This window comes from Mycteria americana (genome assembly GCF_035582795.1).
Source record: "Mycteria americana isolate JAX WOST 10 ecotype Jacksonville Zoo and Gardens chromosome Z unlocalized genomic scaffold, USCA_MyAme_1.0 Scaffold_18, whole genome shotgun sequence".
Taxonomy (NCBI): Eukaryota; Metazoa; Chordata; class Aves; order Ciconiiformes; family Ciconiidae; genus Mycteria; species Mycteria americana.
In genome coordinates this window covers 12,365,184-12,379,578 of record NW_027445436.1, presented here as the reverse complement: position 1 = coordinate 12,379,578, position 14,395 = coordinate 12,365,184, and the positions used below count along the sequence as shown (strand labels likewise).

At 44.7% G+C, this 14,395-nt stretch overlaps 1 protein-coding gene across 6 annotated transcripts in view; it reads left to right on the top strand.

The window, feature by feature from the left end:
- ST8SIA5 (ST8 alpha-N-acetyl-neuraminide alpha-2,8-sialyltransferase 5) overlaps nt 1-14,395 on the top strand; it is a 185,726-nt gene that overhangs the window by 116,653 nt on the left and 54,678 nt on the right. For all 6 annotated transcript variants that reach the window (XM_075488809.1, XM_075488812.1, XM_075488811.1 and 3 more), the window contains one exon: nt 8,176-8,882. In XM_075488809.1, coding sequence (XP_075344924.1) covers nt 8,752-8,882 — 131 coding nt within the window. In that variant the 5' untranslated portion in view covers nt 8,176-8,751. The remainder of the gene's footprint in view (nt 1-8,175; nt 8,883-14,395) is intronic.

Genomic DNA, 14,395 nt, shown 5'->3' with positions numbered 1-14,395 from the left:
TGTGTCATCCACACCTGTGAAATGGGAACCAAGATAACATCACAAAATGAAGATCCAAAACGCAGATACAATATTTAATTTTAAACTAATTGTGAAAAAAAGCAACTGTCTGATGTAGAATACCTTCATTGGTGACTTTTTGCCGTTTAATGTCCCAACATACTGAATCACAATTGAAAGTTAGATGCATTGAAGAATACGTTTGTAGACTCTGAGCCCAAACCATGTTTTTACTGTGCTTGAGTCCCAGCTTTATCTTCCTCCTTTACCCAGGTCCAAAGCCTTACTCCCTGACTGCCACTAGCTATTTTGTTGCTGCTGTTTGCTCACGTGGATCTTATTTATTTTCATTTGATAGAAACTAAAAATGCAGTTCAGAAAATGCTTTACCAAGAGTAATTTGTTCCCAGCAAGACCTTTTTAGCTACACAGTAACATGAAAGCATCAAAGTGCCAGGAGAACTTTTTAAAAATAAACTGCCCTGATGCTAAAATAAGCTTTAATTGATTGAGAATTGCACTGAGCCTGACAATTTGAACCATTTATTATTATTTTTCCTTTCAAGCTTCAGCTTTATGTGATTTAAAGTGACTGAATTACAGTTCCCACATACCTTCCTACCCACACTGCATGAAAAAAACCCACACACAAACTTCTTCGCTCCAGAGAAGCTGCTGGATACACCTGGAAGAAAATAAAAAAGCTGATTGAAAGTGAAGTTTAAATAAAGGTGATGATGATGGGAATGTTCTGCAGAAAAACCCTATTCTGGCTAAATGCCATGCTGTGCTTCCCTCTCCTCAGAGGAGAGCTCTCCTGGGGATGTTTCTCCCTGTCAAAGGCATTTCTTTAATGCTTGCTTGTAGAGCACTGGATCCTGTAGGCCAGATGCTGTTGCAACTCCCTGCATTGGAGATTAATAGGCTGTGGATAAACTACCACTCTGTCTTCCCCATTTTAGGTTTTTAAAGAAAAAACACAACTGAGTGGCTGTACTCGGCTATTTAAATAAATAACCTGTTGCAGGCTCTCTAGCAAAAGGTCAACACCACCAACAAAGACTGCCGATAAACATGCAAAACTTTCTGGCCGATGGAAAGGAGGCTGTACTGGTGGTCCTACTCTAGAGAGAAGTAAGCACTGGAAGTAGGTGTAATATAGCAGATGACAATGGGGTCAGTTATGGGGTTTCTTCTTGGCACAGTATGTTGTGGAGGATGCAAGTCTGATCAGACATTCATTAGTGATAACTAGTGATACTTTTAAAAATTTGTCAGCTGTGCTCATGGCATGTTTGGGTGTGCAAGCAGGGAAAGCATGGATCACTACCTTCAGCCTGGGGAGTGTTTTTAGACTCATGCCAGTGTAATGGGTCTCATGGGTCATGGGTAGCTGCAATTTCCCCAAGGGCTATGCCGTGTTCAGGTCAGAACAACTCCCAAGCTAGCCCCAAGCTTTGGTTGAGTTTAAGATCTTACTCTAAGTCCTTATCTGAATTGTAGCCCTGGACAATTCACTGCAGCCAAGAGCCAAACAAGGATTTTCATTTAACTCTCAAAATTTCAAGAGGAGGAAGATGCTTAAATACCTGTTTGGCTGCAGCCTTCAATCTCCATGCCCATGTCAGCACTGCCTGTGGTAGTGCTGTGACATTTATGTTCACAGAGCCAGCAAAGCTCAAACTGCTGGTAGAGGTTAGGGGTGATCCAGGCCTTGTCTACGGATGAGTTTCTTGGTCTGGGTGGCCGACTGTCCCCTCAGGACTCCCAGACTTGTTTGTCAGCAAAATGGAGCATCATCACCTTGGGTTTGCATCCTAGTACATGTTTGCAAGCTGAGCAAGTTGCATACTCTCAAACATCACCACAATTCCTGCTCTTTGTCAAAGGGACTAACAAATCCCTCTCTCACCTTTCCTTCTTGCCTGCTTAAATTATAAATTCTCATGGCAAGAACTGGCTCTGCTAATGCCCAGCCACAGTGTCTAACACAGTCCTGTTCCAGGAGTGGTCTCTATTTGCTACCTAACACAGATAAGCATGACCCAGGAATTCATGGCAGATCGCCGATCCAAAGGAAGGAATTTGAAAAGGTCACCAGTTTTATTAATAGCCATCTCTGTAACCACATGCAGGTCAGACCGGACACTGTGCAGAGCTTAAAAGCTGAATCCACGCTATCACAGGAGGGGCAGAAAGATGTGCCTAGTCACAGTACTGTAGGGATAGAGATTTCTTTCTTTAGGGTTGGTTGTCCAGATTTCCAGTGAGCACTTCCACAGTGCCAGAAGAACGAAATAAAATGTATTTCAGGAAGAGTGGGGATTTTTGAAGACTGCAGAAGCCAGCTGGATTTTTTTTATTTATAATTTTTGTCATGGACTGAACTAAGCATGGACTAGCATGGAGTATTTAAAAAATCATGATGTGTCTGAAAACATATTGGCTTTGCCTGGAAGAGTAACTCAGGTAAACAGGTAGACTACCCAAGACAACACTTGTTGCCTATGGCGTGTAGTTAGTAATGTAATCAGTGCTGTAGGAGGACATCATGAAGAATGGTTTGAAAGCTGAATGCCTGGACTGCTTGAAAGTTCGTGTGAATTGAAGCTGATGGTTAATTCAAGAGGAATATACTTCATTCCTTTGAATGCAAAATCAATGCAGAACTGTGGTAAAAAGGCAAAGGTAATTTTTCCTAAATAATTTTCTATAATAGGTCTCTTGTACATCTTGATTATAAGCATAGTGTAAAATTTTTGAAGTACGTACTTAGCTGATTATTCAGAGGAATATTTTCTTTTTCATATTTACCCCCATTCTGATTAGTACTACTCACTGACACAGCAAAACATTCCAAGATCAGATTCATTGTCTCTGTGAATTAAATCTAACTTTATATGCTGTATTATAGATTTTTAAAATATCTCAGATTAACATTTTTTTCTGTAAAAATGTATTGTTAAAATAGTGAAATAATTATTAATTGGGTTTTTCAGCATTAGATAATGTGTGATCCTTATTCTGACCATAGGAAATATTTGTTCATTGTAGTGTTAATACTAGAATATTTTCAGGGAAAAGAAATGTCAAAACTTTCAACTGCCATTAAACTTGTAAAGTGAGTGCCACTGACTCCAGCACTTTCCAGGCTTTCACTAGAAGGTTTTAAGTTTGGTTTTGATTAACTAGGTGGGAGTTATGACTTGCTTGGGATAGAGGCAGGATCACGTTCCTATTCTGAGAGCAAATGTCAGCCATGGAAACCCTTTGACCACTCCATGGTTCTGCCAGCATCTCAGTCCTGTTGATTTGGTGCTAAATCCAGGGCTCCCATGCAGTGCTCCGAAATCAAACTAATGCTTTTCACAGATGATTCCTGTAAAAGCAATTTGGTCCTGTTTCTTTTTCCCTGTAGAGAAACTGAGCTTCCATTGTTCTCAATTATTTTTAGGGTTGTTGTGAGCCTGTACAGGATCATAGCAATCACACTAAACTTCCTATATTTTCTAGGAATCTGGAAACGCCACTGGGGAAGCAAGGCTGTCCCTAGCATCAAGCCCAGCTTAGTTTTGCACTTTGCTATATGTTTTAGCAAGCCCTGCTATAAGGAACTGTTAATAGTAAACATACAGCACTATAGCCATGGCAGCCTCTGCATTAGAGCTTCCTACCAGCGAGAGGAAGACCTCATTCCTTTTCCAACAGAGATGGTGTCAGCAGTGTAAAAAAGGGATATTTTATGCACTGAGGTCATTTATTCTCCAGTGCCTATGTGACCCATAATTGGAAGGAAACTGGTCATGATTCAATAGATGATGTAATGTATATCCAGTGTACAAACAATATGTTATCTTCAGGACACTTCCTCTAATTCAGGCAGCTCCACAGGTAGGAGGCCTGGTGCCAAATTAGCCATTGTCATCTCCTCGTGGCCTAGCCCAACTCAGAAGGAAATAAATGTTTACATCTTAGCTGAATCCTTTCAGCTTCCTTCAATATCCCAGTTTAAGGCATATGGATTTGTGGCAGTGATGGGGGACTAGACATTGTGTTAAGCACTAGATTATGCTAATAAATTCATGTTTTATATCTGCAAAAGAATTAATATTGATAAGCATATGTTTATGAGTTTCATATTCAGCAGAACCTTCCAGGCACATACCTATGTGCCAGTGCTTCACAAAATCAGGGATCTAGCAGTTGACACAGGCATTGTAGAAACTAAATAGACTTGATTTAATTTTAATTTAGGGGAAAAAATGAGATGTAAAAAGTGGTCTACTAAAACCTTTTACAGCCCATAGTATTCTGCTGTGCTGTGTGTGAAGTTCTTTAATCTGCTTAACAGTCATGAAGAGGAGTGGAGAGTGGCTGAGCAGGCAGGGAGAGAAAAAATCCTGAAGGGGAATGTGAAGCATGTTTTGCTTTACTCTGAACCTGTACAATACTGTGAGTTTAACATGTTCAGTTATGTATACCGTGATTTAAACAACCAACAGACAGATCCTGCTACCCAAGACACTAAATGCCCTTGCTTTCAGCTGAAATTAGAATGCATAATTGGTCAAACACTGATTCAAATGACAGGTTCAGTGAAAGGTACTTAAGGAAATTCCCAATCAGACCTGCTCATCAGAAGTGAATTTTTCTGTTTCATTTGCTTTGAAAAATAAACTGCAGCTTAGAATTAAGGGCTGCATGTTGTCCTTTCAGCAGAGAGAGATGTTCTTGTTCCCTGCACAAGAGAAGTAGAGTCTGACTCCTACCAGGTTTTGTCCTTTTGCTAATTCAGCTTTCCTTGTGTGGAGCTTCAGAAACATGGTCTTGGTGGTTAGCCAAGATTTCTTTGTCTTTGAGATTCAATTTTAACTTTTTTTTTTTTTTTTTAAATTCAGATTTACTTCATGTGGACTTAAGAGCAAACAATGAGCTCCCATTGGAGGCTATCACTGTCTGAAACATATTCATGTTTGTGTTAGAGGGCTCAGAGTCTCACTATTCAGGCTGGAGGAGTTTCTTGTGATTGATAGATTATCTCTGATGATATTTATCAAGCAGCTCACATACAACAAATAAAGGCCAGCAATGTGTAAGACAGACTGCTTCTGGCAGCTTCATATTATGATAGGCTGTGAGCAGTTCCATTTTGCCACTTTTGCTTTAGCCTCTGAAGTCTATACTCCAAGAAACAATATAGGAATACCCTTTCTGAGCTTGTGCATATCATGCAGCTTATCCATCTCTCTCTCACCATCTCATAAGAGGTATTTTGAGTAGCCGATACTAGTTAAGTGATACTTGATCCTCTGGTGATGGAAGAGATCTTATTTACTGGGTTCCTGTGCTCTGGCATGATGCTGACTGGAGTATAGCATGATGTGGCCTGGACTCCCTGTATGTTACCAGTGTCATTGTAGCTACATTGCCTGTTGCAGGGTCAATGCCTATGTGACTAGCAGTCAGTGCTGTACACAGCACTTGAGGCCCAGTCATGCCCAGCAAATCTGTGTTTGCAACACAACTTACTGTAATGTCCTTTTCCCCAAGCCCTTCTCAAAATCTGGAGGGGCTCTTTTGTTGCCCATTGCTTAAGTGCAAGGTGTAAAATAATTTTAAAAAATTTAAATTGTTCTCTGCAGAGGCCTGATGCTTTCAAGGAGGCCTGTAGTTGACAAGTCAAACTCTCAAAGGGTCCCTGGGAAGTGCTGGCATTGCTCATTCAGCCCTTCTGCATGCACTATGTGACTGTTTTCACTCACAACAAATATTGCAGGCAACCTTGAGCATCCTTTGAAAATTTGTCGATAGACATCCTATTTCTTTATGCTTGCACAGAGCTTCTCTGCTTCCAGTTCTGCAGTGTTATTGTAGTACTGGGCTGAAGGCAGCAAACAGATTTCTGTTACATATGACAACAGGAATGGTGTCTGTGCAAGATCTGGCACAGAAAACCTTCTTTACTTGTAATATATATCTTTGCACTTTGCTTTTTGCTTTAGGCGTGCAGCTCTCCTGCACATAGGCCTCTCAGGTGCTGTATCTTCTGGCCAGCTCTGATACAGCAGAGAAGGATGAGAGGACACAGAAAATCAAAGGCTGACTGAGAGTACATGGCGCTTCCGGGCTGTTTACTGCAGCTCAGGCTGACCATCAGTCCAGGAGAAAGAATAGCTGCTAGGCTCATGAGTTTGGTGCACTACAGCACAGATATCTCAAGAAAAAAATCACTTTGAATGGAGGGGAATAGAGTAAGAAAGGCTGAAAGTGTTTTCACCAAAACCTAGGTGATACTAAAATCTGCAAAACTGGCATCACACCCATAGAAGGTCATAAGTAGCCAAATTCTGTTCTCTGATACTTTGCTGTTATTGTAAAATAACTCCTGGAGCAACTGAGACAAATTTCTTGGAGAGGATTTTCAAAGCTATCAGTAAAAATCCAATAAATCAAAGCATTAAGTACCTTTTCCTTCACATCTGCCCTTGCTGGCCTTACCTCTCAGCTTCCCCATACAAATCTGCCTGTGTAGTATCTTGTGGGGTCCCAGCCTGGGATTTCTGATGGCCATACTGCTTTTCCTGTTACTGAGAAGGGTATGTGGTTAGATCCATCTAAATGGTACGGTTCCTATATGGAAACACTCTCGTATTATATGGGCTTACATGAACTGATTGTTAAAAGAAACATATTTGGCCCTAGAGCTGATGACTTTGACAAGAGGGAATCAAACTGCTTTTGCTATTTAATTTGCAGTCCCCTGGTATGTGTATTATTCCCAGTACAGTACAAATGAGTGCATCCAACTCAGTTATTTTTCTAACCAAAATATTGTTTTTCTTCCCCTGGTTCAGGAAGACCCTGAACCACAAACTGGTGGGAGAGCGTTTCCAAGGAAGTATCTGTATGTCCTTGTCCTCTTCTACTTTTCCCTGTGTATCCATCACTGGCCACTGTCAGGGACAAGGCACTGGGCTGGATAATCTTTGATCTGACCTGGGATGACCACTCTTTTTATATGCACAGGTGATAACTGAAGCATTTAGCAGGGTTCATAAATGCATGTGTGGGAGCTTTGGAAGGGACTGAAGAAGGATGTGTCAGAGGCTGGATCCCTGCACCTTCTCTGCAAAGTCAAGGGTGTCTGAAGGGCTGGTCTTCCCTGGGGGTTCCTGCCTGCAGGAGTTCAGGGTGACCAGGTTCCTACCTTAAACACTTTTGATACTTTTGTTGCTGAAAATTAGGTAAGGCAAAGCCTGCTTTAGCCCTTGATTGTCTTTCCTGAAATGCCATAGGTCATGCTGAGGACTAGCCCTGGCAACAGGAACTGGGTTGAAAGGGTTGCACAAAGTTACCTTTGGCCCTTCTTCCCATGCAGCACCAATTACAGCTGAGACAAAGTCCAGAAACAGTCCCTGTTTGCTGCTTCACACAGCTGGGCTGCTGGCACACTAGAACATTTTGCATACACTGATTTAACTGTTGGAAAATTTATTCACACAAAAATCTTCCCATTCTCTTAGACAAAGGATTTTTTTTTCCACATTTTGTTGTCAAAATCCTTTTCCCATCTGTTATTGGGGCAAAACAACCTCCTAGCCAGGATGTTTCATTCATGGATAAAGCTTTCATTGGAACTTGTTTTAAGAAGCTGAGGGTTGGGGGCAGATTTTGCTCCCAGTGAAATCAGCAACAAAACTTCCATTGATTTCCCTGTGAGCTGAATCGAGCCTCTCCTGACAACGAGGAGATTTTTAGAGGAGTTATGATGGCTGTGGACAAGGTCTTGTTGCTTTACCCTTTCAAAAAAGAACTGTTTCTGGTGGAGGAACAATCAGAATATTTGTCTCTTTAAATGAATGGTTCTTAGAGCCTGCACTGAGAGGCAGTCTCCCTCTCTGCGGCTGTGAGGCTACTCAGAGCCTCCAATAAATCAGAATGCAGGAACTGAGAGCTCTGCCCTTGAAGAGATGCACAGTGACCTTGCTTGTCCTTACTCTGGAGGAATAACCAGGGGAAATATAGGAGCCCAAATAGTGAGCGGTCTATGACTAAAGGCACTGCATTTTGCATGCAAATGCTACAGTACTGAAGGCACGGTACAGATGGCACGCTGCTACACAAAATGCAGCTTTCCTGCTAGCCTGACCAGATTGCTGCTGTTGTTTTTTGCAGGGGACTGAATGAAATCCTCATGATCGTTACATGCTTGTTCAATAATAGCACACCCCAGTCACGTCTCCTTGCAAGCACACTTCGTTGGAATCACTGAGCAGAAGCAAAGAAGAGCTGACGACTGTGTTTCCAACGCGGGTTGCCGGAGCCCTGCGTTTGCCATTGGCTGCAGTTTTCTGGTTTATTTGCAGCTTCCCCCATCTGGAATATGAAAATGGGATTGAAGTAGGTAATTGCTAGCAGCGGGTTTTCAAGAGAGGCTTAGAGGGAACAAAATGCCTCTTGCACAGCACAGGCTGCCTGCACTGAAAGAGCTCTGAAAGATGATTTTAGATGTTACCCACGTCTGAATCTCCTGGAAACTTTACCGTGGAAGCAAGCCATTGCGCACAATCCTGGAGCCAACATCCAAAAGGGGCAAGGAAAGAGCAGCAGGGCCAAACAATGGGATACTTTGTCCTTGGATTGCTCAGAGAAAAGCCAGCAAGTGTTCCCCTCCGCTTCCCAGCAAAAAGGGCATGAAGGTGACAATGAACTGAATTTTACCCAGCGGAGCTTCAGTGGCTTTTAAGAAGGATGGGATACACTGACCCTTCATCAAGCAGGGATTTGCTGGGAAACAGAACTTTGTTCTTCATATTCATCTGCGCCTTTGCCGTGGTCACCTTGCTGCAGCAGATCCTCTATGGGAGAAACTATCTCAAAAGGTAAGGGGGGATTTGAGGGAACAGGAAAAGTTGTCTGATGTGGCTGAATGGAGACAGAGATCCAGCCATACCATTATACCGGTTCAAACCACTTTTCGGTGTTGTGCTGACAATATTAACATCTTGTCAATCTGGGAAGGTACATCTAGCATCTGTAATGTCTGTTAGATTATTAATAAAGGAGAATGTTAGGCAGAATATAATGATTTGTGTGTTTCTTAGATTGTGTTTTAGTTGTCAGCTGTTGTAAAAATCTAAGTCTTACTTAACTTAAGCTAGACTGACTTGTACCACCTGAGTATTTGCTCCTGATCAGACCCTGCCATATAGGCTTTTCACCCTATGTAAGTTCAAGCTGAAATGGCTTGAGAGGTTGAATTAAGGTAGCATGCTCATTGCCTAAACTTTAATGTCTTTAGAAACAAACATGCATGTGAAATTCCTAAAATCAAAGTGGCAATATTAGTGTTCCAAATAACAGAGAGAGCACTTTATTTTTTCACTGCTGTATTCTCATGAATTTACTGCTGAGACTGCTTTGTTGTAGAGCACATCAGTCTTTGATCTGAAAATGGTACTGCTCTTTTTACAGCAAACACCAGTGGGGACCTTCAAGTGTTTAACCTTGACCCATGCAGAATTTATATTACTTAAATCTAGTTTGAGATGTTATGGCTTGTATGATTTTTATAAAGGGGAATGTTTCTCTTACATGCTTTGAGGTAAGTGGGTTTCAGTAGTGTAGGCGGCTGCTGAGGAATTTTTTATTGGAATTTAACTCCATTTTGCCAGAAGAGATAAATGGTTTGGTTCTTGCCTGGTTTGCAACTCATGTAGTTGTTTGCCTTGTGCCAAGAGTACAGGTATGAGGCCCTGGAGGTGGAAGGCCAGTCAATGGAGAATGGGGACGACAGTCTATCTACACCAGAGGTGTCGCCCAGGTCAGAAGAACGTACCTCTCGTATTAACACCACCTCCATAAGGAAGAGAAGACGGGTTATAGTTGTGGGTGACTCCCTTCTGAAGGGAACCGAGGGTCTGATATGCCGGACGGACCCTCCTCTTAGGGAAGTCTGCTGCCTCCCTGGGGCCCGCGTGAAGGATGTCACGAGGATACTCCCTAGCCTGGTACGGCCCTCGGACTATTACCCCCTACTGCTCTTCCATGTGGGGGGCGATGAAGCTGCAACATGAAGTCCTAGGGCAATCAAAAGAGACTTCAGGGCCTTGGGATGGCTAGTAAGGGACTCTGGAGCCCAGGTTATTTTCTCCTCTCTCCTTCCAGTTGTGGGCAGCGACACAAGAAGGAACAGAGGTACCCAATCTATTAACTCATGGCTCTGTGGCTGGTGTCATCGCCACTGATTTGGTTTTTTTGACAATGGGATGGCCTACACAGCACCAGGTTTGCTGGCGTCTGATGGGATTCATCTTTCTCAAAGGGGAAAGAGAATCTTTGCTCAGGAACTTGCGGGGCTCATCGACAGAGCTTTAAACTAGACCCGAAGGGGGAGGGGAGTAATATCAGGCTTGCCCGAAGGAAGCTGAGGGACGACATGCCACGGTTAGAGGAAGCGGGTGCCAGCGAGGGCACTCGGCCTGTGTCTCTGAGATGTGCGGGGTACGCTGGGGCACAGTTGAAATTGTACAGAGTTGAGCTAGGGGATACTGAGGCAACGGGAGCCAAGAGGGAAACGCCAGTGAAACGCCTCAAAGCACGCAAGGGGTGTTCCTCTATGAAGGAGACACGGACGACAGCCCAGTTGAAGTGCCTCTACACCAATGCACGCAGCGTGGGCAACAAGCAGGAGGAGTTGGAAGCCATTGTACATCAGGAAAACTATGATATGGTTGCCATCACAGAAACGTGGTGGGATGACTCACACAACTGGAGTGCAGCGATGGATGGCTATAAACTCTTCAGGAGGGATAGGCGAGGCAGGAGAGGTGGTGGGGTAGCCCTATATGTCAGGGAGAGTCTGGATAGTTTAGAGCTCGATGATGGTGACAATAGGGTGGAGTGTCTATGGGTGAGAATCAGGGGGAAGGCCAACAAGGCAGGTATTGTGGTGGGAGTCTGTTACAGACCACCCAACCAGGATGAGGAGGCAGATGAACTATTCTATAAGCAGCTGGGAGAAGCCTCACGATCGCTAGCCCTTGTTCTTGTGGGGGACTTCAACCTGCCGGATGTCTGCTGGAAATACAATTCAGCAGAGAGGAAACAGTCTAGGAGGTTCCTGGAGTGTGTGGAAGATAACTTCCTGACACAGCTGGTGAGTGAGCCAACTAGGGAAGGTGCCCCGCTGGACCTCTTGTTCACGAACAGAGAAGGACTTGTGAGCCATGTGATGGTTGGAGGCTGTCTTGGGCAGAGTGATCACGAAATGATAGAGTTTTTGATATGTGGAGAAGCGGCGAGGGGGGTCAGCAAAACTGCCACCTTAGACTTCCAGAGGGCAGACTTTGGCCTGTCTAGGAGACTGGTCGAGAGAGTCCCCTGGGAGGCAGCCCTTATGGGCAAAGGGGTCCAGGAAGGCTGGACATTCTTTAAGGAGGAAGTCCTAAAGGCACAAGAGCAGGCTGTCCCCAGGTGCCGAAAGACGAGCTGGCGGGGAAGAAGACTGGCCTGGCTGACTAGAGAGCTCTGGCTCGAACTCAGGAAAAAGAGGAGAGTCTATGACCTCTGGAAGAAGGGGCAGGCAACTCAGGAGGACTACAAAGGTGTAGCAAGGCTGTGCAGGGAGAAAATTAGAAGGGCCAAAACTGAGCTAGAGCTAAATCTGCCTGCTGCTGTAAAAGACAACAAAAAATACTTCTTCAAATACATTAGCAGCAAAAGGAGAGCTAAGGAGAATCTCCAGCCCCTAGTAGACGGGGGAGGGAACACAGTGACCAAGGATGAGGAAAAGGCTGAGGTACTTAATGCCTTCTTTGCCTCAGTCTTTAATAGCAGGGTCAATTGTTCTCTGGGTACCCAGCCCCCTGAGTTGGAAGATAGGAACGGGGACCAGAATGGAGCCCCCATAATCCAGGGGGAAATGGTTAGTGACCTGCTACACCACTTAGACACTCACAAGTCTATGGGGCCTGATGAGATCCACCCGAGAGTACTGAAGGAGCTGGCAGAAGTGCTCACCAAGCCCCTTTCCATCATTTACCAGCAGTCCTGGCTAATTGGGGAGGTCCCTGCTGACTGGAGATTAGCGAATGTGACACCCATCTACAAGAAGGGCCAGAAGGAGGACCCGGGGAACTACAGGCCTGTCAGCCTGACCTCGGTGCCGGGGAAGCTGATGGAGCAGATCATCCTGAGTGCTATCACATGGCATGTAGAGGATAACCAAGGGATCAAGCCCAGCCAGCATGGGTTCAGGAAAGGCAGGTCCTGCTTGACCAACCTGATCTCCTTCTACGACAAGGTGACCTGCCTAGTAGATGAGGGAAAGGCTGTGGATGTTGTCTATCTAGACTTCAGTAAAGCCTTTGGCATGGTTTCCCACAGCATTCTCCTGGAGAAACTGGCTGCTCATGGCTTGGATGGGTGTACTCTTTGCTGGGTAAAGAACTGGCTGGATGGCCGGGCCCAGAGAGTGGTGGTGAATGGAGTTTACTCCAGTTGGCGGCTGGTCACAAGCGATGTTCCCCAGGGCTCTGTGTTGGGGCCAGTTCTGTTTAATATCTTTATCAATGATCTGGACGAAGGGATTGAGTGCACCCTCAGTAAGTTTGCAGATAACACCAAATTGGGAGGGAGTGTTGATCTGCTTGAGGGTAGGAAGGCTCTGCAGAGGGACCTGGACAGGCTGGATCAATGGGCCGAGGTCAATTGTATGAGGTTTAACAACGCTAAGTGCAAGGTCCTGCACTTGGGCCACAGCAACCCCATGCAACACTACAGGCTTGGGGAAGAGTGGCTGGAAAGCTGCCTGGCAGAGAAGGACCTGGGGGTGTTGGTTGACAGCCACCTGAATATGAGCCAGCAGTGTGCCCAGGTGGCCAAGAAGGCCAATGGCATCCTGGCTTGTATCAAAAATAGTGTGGCCAGCAGGACTAGGGAAGTGATCGTGCCCCTATACTCAGCACTGGTGAGGCCGCACCTCGAATACTGTGTTCACTTTTGGGCCCCTCACTACAAGAGAGACATTGAGGTGCTGGAGCGTGTCCAGAGAAGGGCAACGAAGCTGGTGAAGGGTCTGGAGCAGAAGTCCTATGAGGAGCAGCTGAGGGAACTGGGGTTGTTTAGCCTGGAGAAAAGGAGGCTGAGGGGAGACCTTATTGCTCTCTACAACTACCTGAAAGGAGGTTGTAGAGAGGTGGGTGTCGGTCTCTTCTCCCAGGTAACAAGTGATAGGACAAGAGGAAACGGCCTCAAGTTGCGCCAGGGGAGGTTTAGACTGGATATTAGGAAATTTTTCTTCACTGAAAGGGTTATCAAGCATTGGAACAGGCTGCCCAGGGAGGTGGTTGAGTCGCCATCCCTGGAGGTATTTAAAGGACGTTTGGATGAGGTGCTTAGGGACATGGTATAGTGGTGGTCTTGGTAGTGTTAGGTTTACGGTTGGCCTTGATGATCTTAAAGGTCTTTTCCAACCTATACGATTCTGTGATTCTGTGAAGAGCAAGCAAAATGCTGACAAATCAGCAAATATTTCTTGCTGGGAGGGAACAGCAAGCGTGATATTAATATGTCTAGACAGGAGTGTTGTAGTTTATCCACAGAGCAATTTGTGTGCCTTGCTTAGCAGTGAGGCCTTGGCTGGGGGACTCTGTCTGGTTTTGGGCACCTCACTTCCAGAAAGATGTGACTCGGAAGGAGCCAAAGGAAAGCCGCAAGAATGAGCAGAGGTGTAGAAAACGTGTGTGTTTGGCTTGGAGAAAATTGAGGGGAGATATGATAACTGTCTTGAAACACCCAAACTATTTCTGCCAAGAGGAAGGTAGTAAACGCACCCCTGTGAAGACTCATGAGATGACAAGAAGTCATGGGCTTAAGTTGCAGCAGGAAAAATTTGGTTTTAACCATGAAGGGAAACTTTTAAAGAATAAGGCTACCTGAGGAGGTATAAAATCTCCATCTTTGGGGGCTTCAGGAACCTTTTAGGTAGACAAGGGTAGTACCAAGCTGCCTTGGTGTTGAGAGGATGACTTTATGACCAGTTCAGGTCTCATCTTGCCTTATTTTCTCAGTTTTTCCCATTTGTCCTAGAGGCCTTGCAGCCCTACCAATACTTGCTGTTCTAAGTTGAAATGACTGCAACAGAATTACAGCAATGAAAAATAAATCCAAAGTATAGATTGAAATGAAAAGTAGCAAAGTAAAGGTAAAATGGTGAGAAGATGCAACTAAAACTCTTCCACTGAGTGATCTCTGTGGCCAGTCTCTGTCCTGCCTTGTGCCCTGGGAGCCTCTCCTGTCAGTGGGCTGCAGGGAATGCAAAAAAGGGTGATGTCTGATTCCTAGGCTTGCTAGGAGAAAGTCTGGTTCTGAGCACTCTTCCATCAAAGGGGCT